Source organism: Sinocyclocheilus grahami, unplaced genomic scaffold, assembly GCF_001515645.1.
Source record: "Sinocyclocheilus grahami isolate Dianchi unplaced genomic scaffold, SAMN03320097.WGS_v1.1 scaffold31.1, whole genome shotgun sequence".
In the NCBI taxonomy this organism is placed as follows: Eukaryota; Metazoa; Chordata; class Actinopteri; order Cypriniformes; family Cyprinidae; genus Sinocyclocheilus; species Sinocyclocheilus grahami.
The window spans coordinates 3,160,806-3,169,861 of NW_015505210.1; the positions used below are offsets into that span (position 1 = coordinate 3,160,806).

The following is a 9,056-nucleotide window of genomic DNA, read 5'->3' on the forward strand; positions in this document are numbered from 1 at the left end:
ATTTGATTTAGTGCATTTAATGCCCAACATTTATATTTGAGTTTGATTTGAAAATTCAAGCATACTTTTGACACCCAAAAAGGTTAGGTTTGATCATTTAAACTGCTTATAATGCTCAAAAATGTTCAATTTGGTAATTTAAACATCTCACTTTTGAAACAGCATAAAAATGTAATCTTCTAATTATAGGCTGTAAAAACTGCTCTTTGTTCAATATAACTGCAATTTATGTTAAGGATGTCATTACAAACTGAGATTGTTATTGAGTTACTTACCACATCAGATTTGGCGGTGAACTTGTGTGTCTGCAGGCTTTCTAATGCCATCCATTTGACGGGCAGCTTGACCCCGTTCTTGTTGTGCACGCTGTAGTATTCTTTATCATAGACGTCTCTGGCCAAGCCAAAATCAGCCACCTTTACTGTGTAGCTCTCATCCAGCCTGAGAGGGATGTTATAAACATATTAGGTTAAAATGTCATTAATTTAAGAATACAAACACCCTAATGCAAGTCACATGCCCCTAAAAACATTAAGTTACATACTGCACAATACTTCAAAACACTGTTGCGTAATTTGTTGAAAAACTCACATGCAGTTTCTGGCTGCGAGGTCTCGGTGTACAAACTTCTTACTGGCGAGATATTCCATTCCTTTAGCCACCTGCAGCCCGAAACCCATCAGGTCCTTCACTGTGGGGTTCTGTGGGAACCATTTAAAAACAATAACAATAAAAACAACAAAGCACTTCACCACATGGCACTGTCACCTTTTCGATTTCGTTGTTATCATCTTTATTATGTTTTTAATAGCCATGAAGCTACAGTCTGACACTGAAGTTGTGCTGAAAGACATTTAGATGCTGCCACCACATACATGAGTTTCATCTCTGATGAAGTTACGCAGATCTCCGTGCTTCATGTACGGCAACACGACGAGAGGCGAGCCCTCGCTGGGCAGGCAGATTCCCAGCAGAGAGAGCACATTGGGATGGCTGAAATCTTTCATGATGATGCCCTCTTTTAGGAACTGGGACACCTCCTCTATATCGGTGATTCCTGCCACATAAATGCACAAAAACAGTTTAAGAAGTTCAAAGATTACCACCATGGTTTTTGGTATCACCCCCAGCCAAGATTTACACATGCAAAATGACTCTTTTAAAATTGATCCTGCTATACGTTTTCTGAGTTAGCAATAAACCTGCCAAATTGTCAGTGAACCATTCACCACGACTTATAAATTATCCCCAACACTATCAAGTGTTTTATCACACACGGCCTGATATTTCACCCGGGAGGTTTCGGAACGGAGACTTAATCTGCTGTGACATGACCGCACCGTTACTAGCGGAGCTCTGAGATTCTGTTGGTCCTGCCATTTTAGCTGCGCCTCCCTTAATCTTGTTGGTGGAGCTTTCACATTTTGAGGAGATTAAACAGATGTTTAATCTTTCACTAAGAGAAAGAGAGGCTTATGGGTACACAAAAAAGGAAAGGCCTGTGTGTACATGTCTTACAGTAGACTGATCCTTAGTGATGAGGGATCCTATGCTACACTGACTGCTGTCAGAGTAGCTTAGGATCCTCAAAAGACCAAAATTGATCTGGGAACAGCCTTAAAGTAGTCAATCAATTCTTCATTATTTATTGATAACAATTATATGATTCTTTGTTGTGATTAATATACATCATACACCAATGCACCAGGGTTATTGTAGTTAACTAAAACCACAATAAACCTGCCAAATTGTCAGTGAACCATTCACCACGACTTATAAATTATCCCCAACACTATCAAGTGTTTTATCACACACGGCCTGATATTTCACCCGGGAGGTTTCGGAACGGAGACTTAATCCGCTGTGACATGACCGCACCGTTACTAGCGGAGCTCTGAGATTCTGTTGGTCCTGCCATTTTAGCTGCGCCTCCCTTAATCTTGTTGGTGGAGCTTTCACATTTTGAGGAGATTAAACAGATGTTTAATCTTTCACTAAGAGAAAGAGAGGCTTATGGGTACACAAAAAAGGAAAGGCCTGTGTGTACATGTCTTACAGTAGACTGATCCTTAGTGATGAGGGATCCTATGCTACACTGACTTCTGTCAGAGTAGCTTAGGATCCTCAAAAGACCAAAATTGATCTGGGAACAGCCTTAAAGTAGTCAATCAATTCTTCATTATTTATTGATAACAATTATATGATTCTTTGTTGTGATTAATATACGAATGCACCAGGGTTATTGTAGTTAACTAAAACCACAAAAACAAATGAATGAAGTAAAAGTTAAATGAAATAAAATTGTTTTTTGAAAATGGAAAATATAAAAATAAAAACTAATTTAAAATATTAATAAAAACTAAAAAATTATACTGAAACAACACTGAAATGCACAACAAAAACACCCCTTTATAAAAAAGTTAAATGTAAAAATATGATGTAAAACATGATACATTGAGAGTCTAGTTAAGCAACAGTTCCTGTTTAAAACTGAGACTCATCAAAAGATCAGGTCATAAATCTAAAAGCTCTCAGTGACATGACGTGATTAGAGGCATCTCTAATGCGATATGGCTGCATTCATCATCATCATCTTCACCACAAGGCCCTATTAAAACAGCCTCAACAGTCATACGTCACATCTCAGTAAAGAGATGTCAAACTGGGTTCAGAATGAATTCATAATCTATGGGTGGAATAATTATGCAGACTAGAGGGGATCCTAAATGTATTTTAAAAAATTTCTGTAGGATTCAATGATTTTTAGGTTGTTAGGGCCAATCAATACCACGTTATAGTGGCTTTTCCATGTATAAGGGGAGTTAGGCACAATAGAATGCCCAAAACCCTCATGAATATGGTTGAATGTGGCTCATTCAGTCAGATTTTAGAGCTTCAGCTCTCTGTGCTTGCAACTGTACCACCTTAACACTCATGTTGTCAAACTCACGGTTTAAGGACTTGACGGCGCAGTGCTGCTTCTGGCCATCTGGTTCAAGCAGGGTTCCATGGAACACGCAGCCAAAGTGCCCTGGTGCACACAAAGACAGGAAAAGATGCAGAGATTATTAGCACATCAATCTATCAATGCGCTTTATGCCAGAGCGGAGTGTGGGCATAGCAGGTGCGTATCACAAGTCCAAGTCAAGTCCAAAAGCAAGAACAATAGAGTGTGAATATATTGTGGTGGGACTTGATCTGTTGCTCTCAAACTTTCTCTCTCTGAGTCTACTAGTCTCACACAATATATGATATTCAAAGTGACATATGAAGTTCATTTAAGTTCAATTGAGTACCATTTTCCACTACATTTCCTTTTTTAATTTTATTTTTTTGCACCTTTTATTGATAAAGGGCCAGAGAGGACATGAACATGCAGAATAGGATCTGGAAATGTTACAAGCCAGATGCGAACTTGCATTGCTGGTTATACATTACCATTCAAATGTTATTAAATTGATCAAAGACAGTATACATTTATAATAGACTTGTATAATAGACTAATAGAAAAAATGTTTCAAAGTATTATTTTAGCATCACAACTGTTTTTAACATTAATAATAAATTATTTTTGATCAGCAATTCAGCATACTACAATGATTTCTGAAGTGTAAAATCTAGTATTTTATTTACAATATTGCTGTATACATTTTTGATCAAATAAATGCAGCCTTGGTAAGCATAAGAGACTTCTTTCAAAAACATTTCTTTTGAAACGGTAGCGTTCATTATTATGGAAACTGCTACAGTTTTCTTGAAAAAATATTTCAAAAATTTGAAATCAAATTAGTTAGAAAAGAATTACAACTATTCTTTCCAATCTCCAAGATCTGAGGTACAGTGTAATTCATGTCTGTAGCACAAATAATGTGCAACGAGTTGCACAGCAAAGTTTAATAACTAGTGCTTTATTCAAATCTCTCACCCTAAGTATGAGCTATAATAATAGTGAGACTGTGCAAAACAGACACATAAAAGAATAATTGTGAGAATACTGTGAAATATGAACTCAAACAGGGCATCTGGAGTGCAGCGTGGTGTATAACTGAAAGATGAACCAATTACAAGTGTCTGGGCAGGGTATTCTCTCTAATGAGGGCATGGAGAATAGAGGGCAAGAGAGAGTCGGGGCGTTGTGTTGAAATAATAGAGCGTGGAGTGCTGTAATCTCTCTCCAGCTCTGCTATCACGTCTTCCCAGATGGCAGCAGAGTCGGATTACCGGCACGGAGCCCTGAGACGGCCCAACAATGAGCCTGGAATTTAACACGGGAACAAATCACCTCACATGCCACCCCGAGCACCCCAACATACTCACACACATGCACAGCCTCTTCCTCTCGCTCTATAAATCGCTTTGTGTAACATGCACAAACACAGGCATACACACACATACATAGGGTTTGGTTTTCCCACAGGGGTGATGGGTTTTAGGACTATTGTGCAGGGGTTTGGGGAGGACTGGAGAGTAGTTTTCACCTGAGCCCACAGTGAATCTGATACCCACGGGCACACCCCCACTTCTGTAGTACAATGAGAAGACGGGCAATTTAACGTTCAAATGTCCAACCTGCCGGGCTGATTGTCACTGTTTAACCTGTTAACTTTAACCACGTCTGAAACTGATTCCTTCTGCTAAATCCCTCATTTAAGATATAGGATCTCTTGTAACGCAGCTTTTCGGAAAATATTTGTTGCCAAATATGTTTGCAAGTTACAGTAACAGTGCAAAGAGGCTAGATTTTGGGGTCAATGACAAATAAGAGTTTCCAAGATAAAGGGACATTTTTTTTAAACTACATGATTTTTAAAAAGAGAGACAGATGTCCTTTTTATGAAATCATTTCTTGTATTATGTTATCTATTTCTGCATGTATCTGCATCGTACCTCATGACAAAACTGCTTCATTGCTTTTTTCCCCCTAAGAAATAATAATAAAGAATTATGCCTAACTACTCAATATGGTATTAATTTAATTTAATTATTTTAATGAGGCTTTTTTATTCATTAATATATCATGACAGTTGTACTGTATCACCCTGACAGTTTTTAATTTATGCTCTTAAAAATATCAAAATTATTTTTAATTCATTACAGTATTCAGATGTGGTCAAGTCAATTTATACATGACTTTTTAAAAATGTTTTTATAAATTCATTTCAAATATTATTATAAGAAATGTTTCTTGAGCAGCAAATCATTACCTTAGAATGATTATTGAAGGATCATGTGACATTGAAGACTGGAGTAATGACTGATTAAAAAAATCAGCTTTGCCATCACAGTGTGATATATATAATATTACTGTGTGATATTATTACAACTTAAAATAACCATTTCCATTTTTATACATTACTGTTTTACTGTATTTTTGATTAAGTAAAGCTTAAGGAAGGTGAGCATAAGGAAAAATTCTTAATGACTTGAGCAGTAGAGTATGTCATCATACATTCATGTCCATCATTTTAACACAGATATTGTGTGCTCTCTTACCTCTCCCAATGATCTCATTCACATGTAAGAGCAGATCTTCCCGGGCGATGACCACATGCTGCACTTCCTTCAGCAGCTCAGGCTGGAGGCTGCCCAGATCTATGGGTGCATTAGAAGGCAACAGTGGAGACGCCAGGTCCCCTTCCATCGGCCCGAGCATAGGGGACAGATCCACATGGGGATGGGCGTAGAGATGAGGCCGGCAGGACTCGGCCTGTGACAGAGGTGTGTTTTGGTCTGCAAGGCAATGGGGTCGAGAGGTCAAAAGTCAATGACTTGTTCTCTGAGGCCTGGGGTAACCTGAACAAAGCAGGAAAAGTCTGGGAGGCAGAGTCATTACACCAACTACAAAGAGCTGAGGAAATTCTAAACCCAGCTCTACAGATGAGAGGGGATTTTTTTCCGTCTTTTCAGACAAAAAAAGGAGGCAAAGGCAAAGCAAGAGAGCATGCAGTGTCTTCAGAGAGAGAGCGGAGGGTAAGGTCAGAAAGCTTATGTGTTTGGAGAAATGGAAAAAAAGTTGCCTGTCAGCAATGATCTAAGACCAGTTGTCTCAGTCTAGAGCCATAAAGAGAAAAACAGTAAATCTGGTCTGAGATCAGCAGAGAAGGCAAACCTCCACCAGCGGTGTGTTTTGAGCGAGAGGCAGCGAAGCGTGAGAACATACCCTCAAGCAAAGTGGTTCTATAGTCCACCGACTCGTGAGAGACCATTTCATTAGTCGGACTGACACTCCTCGCGTTTGCCAACATGTCCAAGTGCGGAATGTGAGCCCGGCCGTCATACCAAACCATAGCCTTAGCTAAATCTACAACCAGAGAGAGACAGAGGGTGAGAGACAGACCAAGGACAGGTGAGAGAAAAAAAGGGACAGATCGCTCCACCATGGACTTCAGCAGTGTCAACTCCCACAAACAACCCAGAAACAGCTCTCTTTCTTTATCTCATGCTCTCATTCCATTCAAATTAATTTCAAATAACCATCACCAAGTTCAGTGTCTCTGGTGATGAGAGCAGCTGGAATCACTACAAGCAAGCTATGTAACGTAAAGCAAGCTATGCAATTACTGCAAAAAAAATCATTTTCCTAATCTGTATTTTTTGTTGTCCAGTTGTCTACATCTCTCATAAAAATATCTAAACATCCTTAAAGCAAGATACATTAAAACTGCATAAAATTTTAATTAGTTCTCAGAGAATATCTAAGTTTAAATTACAAATCAGTTCTTACAAGTTGTTCTAAGCATAAACCTCACTAGTATTTGTTAGATTTATGCACAAAATTTTGCCAAAATAAATAAATAATAATAAATTCTATAAAAATGTTTTTACTTGCATCAAGTAAATTTATCTACATATTTTTATGATGTGGAACATACTGTATGTGTGCAAAGTGTCACAATTCTAATTTAGCTTATATCAAACACACGTACATTAAAGGCTGCACAAGAATATGAAAACACAAAGTCACATACCATCAATATGCTTCTTCCTTTTGATCCAAACAAAGACTGCGATCAGGAGCAGTAGAAGGATGGACACACACACTCCTCCTGTGATCAGTATCCTGTAGTCCTGGTCTTGAGCCAATACCACACGACCTAGGATCACAGATGATGTGGCCTGCTTCCACTACAATGGAAACACAAATTACTTAATGTTATTTCCAGTAAAAATCAATGACTAGATAGATATCAACATCTAATTTTGCTGTTATGTTATATTTTTTTAAATGTATTTTTATATAATTTTTGGGAGGATTTTAAGACATATAATAAAGTTAAATATTTTAAATATACAATTTAAATACAAATGACCTCAAGCTATTTTCAGTAAATACCAGTGACCATATAGCATCCAATTTTGTGATTACGGTATATAGATTTTTTTACATAATTATTTTAAGCATAACAAAGATAAATATTTTAAATAATGCATAAATTATACAAAATAACAATTATTTTTAAGTAGCCTCTTTTAGTAGAATTTGTTTAGCATTGATTAATTGGCAAAAAAATTAGCCGAATATTAGAAGAAAATATTATCACAGATAAAGACAAGCACACATATGCAAAACTACAACCAGGGAATCTCCATGCCATCACATCTGCGGCACATTTGCTTCAGATTTCATACGCGGCGAAGTGTTTACATTTGAACCTCCAACATCACAACAATCCATCTAGAAACATCCTCAGGGAGCGTTTACGCTCAGAGAGAGGGCTTCACTGGTCATAAAGGAGCATGGCAAAATGAAACCCACACATCCACTGCAGGCAGGAGGGGAAATTGGATCAGAGATAGAGCCTCTCTTATGTAGCGCAGTATTATTGAGTTTGGGCAGAGATGAGTTTTACCGCACCATATTGTGATGGGGTCAGATTAGAGCATCGTGTCACACGCACCCTGTCTGTCTCTCCCTGACAGATAAGCACTTTCTGCTGAGGACAACATTTCCTTGATCTTTGCACCAATCATATCAGACTGTCTGGGGCCAGAATGGGGGACAGAAACGTTTTTTTAATGTTCTTGTTGAGCTAATGGTGACCAGAAAGGAAATACTAGGAAAGCATCTTATCAGGTGGAGCCTGTTATATAAAAATTACAATATGAACACCTTTGAGGAAATGAAACTAATCCTCATTTCCAAGAGAGATATGCGTTCAGGAGCTAATCTGGAAACTATCATGATTTGGCAACCCAGAGGCCTTTGCTAAGATCAGAAATAGCTCATGTTTGGTACTTTGAGAGGCTGCTGGAACAAGGAGGGCAGAGCTGGCTGGCTGACGAGTGGCTCTTATGGAGGCCGGTCTGAACTGGAGTGGTCTGAAGTGAAGGAGAGAATGAAAGAGTCCTGTACCTCCACCTCCAGCTCTTTGGCAGCGGACTGGAGTTCCATGGGTACGGTGCATTCGAGCGTGTTGCCCACCAAAGTGACGCTCTCACAGGTCCGGTTCGAAACTCTCAGCACCTCGCCATTTTTCACTGCCTCCTGATTCACAGGGGGTACCTTCAAGAGGAAATGAGAGAAACAGAAAGGTTAGATGAAAGAAAAAAACTTGACTGTGTTTAAATTGCCCCATGACTGAGCGTGTATATGGGGCGTATAGATTGTGCAGCGTCTACCCCTCTAAACCCAGCCAGCTCTGGTGAACGGAGCAGAGCAGAAGGCAATAAAGACAGTGATCGCATTCCTCACATGACAGCCTGGGCTTTACAGATTGGACACACTCCACTCCTGCACCTGTTACCATACAGCACCAGCCAGCCTGAGATCCAATGCGAACAGACGCACATACACTTAAGACCCAGCTCCCTGAGGAGATCACAGCCATTCACAAAAAGCAAATGATCACTACTTAAAAATGTGGTGTTTGTTTTAGATAATCAGCAACCACCAGAATTGTGATATATAAAGTGGGCATGACACATTAAGGCACATGTTTAAAAAGCAATGAAAATCTCCAGAAAAAAATTATTGCAATTAGTCAGACCATAAGTAAGCCTGAAATGTGAAAGTCATATCAACTTTTCACTTCAATTCTTATGCAAAAAAAAATAGA

The 9,056-nt window shown here is 38.7% G+C and overlaps 1 protein-coding gene across 4 annotated transcripts in view; it reads right to left on the bottom strand.

Annotated features, from left to right (window-relative positions):
- Positions 1 to 9,056, bottom strand: part of met (MET proto-oncogene, receptor tyrosine kinase) — a 56,579-nt gene that overhangs the window by 2,363 nt on the left and 45,160 nt on the right. For 3 of the 4 annotated variants that reach the window (XM_016261258.1, XM_016261265.1, XM_016261250.1), the window contains exons 12-19: positions 8,354 to 8,503; positions 6,969 to 7,125; positions 6,161 to 6,301; positions 5,494 to 5,730; positions 2,951 to 3,031; positions 876 to 1,057; positions 592 to 701; positions 276 to 441 (exon numbers count right to left, since the gene is read on the bottom strand). In XM_016261258.1, the coding sequence (XP_016116744.1) occupies positions 276 to 441; positions 592 to 701; positions 876 to 1,057; positions 2,951 to 3,031; positions 5,494 to 5,730; positions 6,161 to 6,301; positions 6,969 to 7,125; positions 8,354 to 8,503 (1,224 nt within the window). The remainder of the gene's footprint in view (positions 1 to 275; positions 442 to 591; positions 702 to 875; positions 1,058 to 2,950; positions 3,032 to 5,493; positions 5,731 to 6,160; positions 6,302 to 6,968; positions 7,126 to 8,353; positions 8,504 to 9,056) is intronic. The other variant, XM_016261272.1, reaches the window with a different exon arrangement.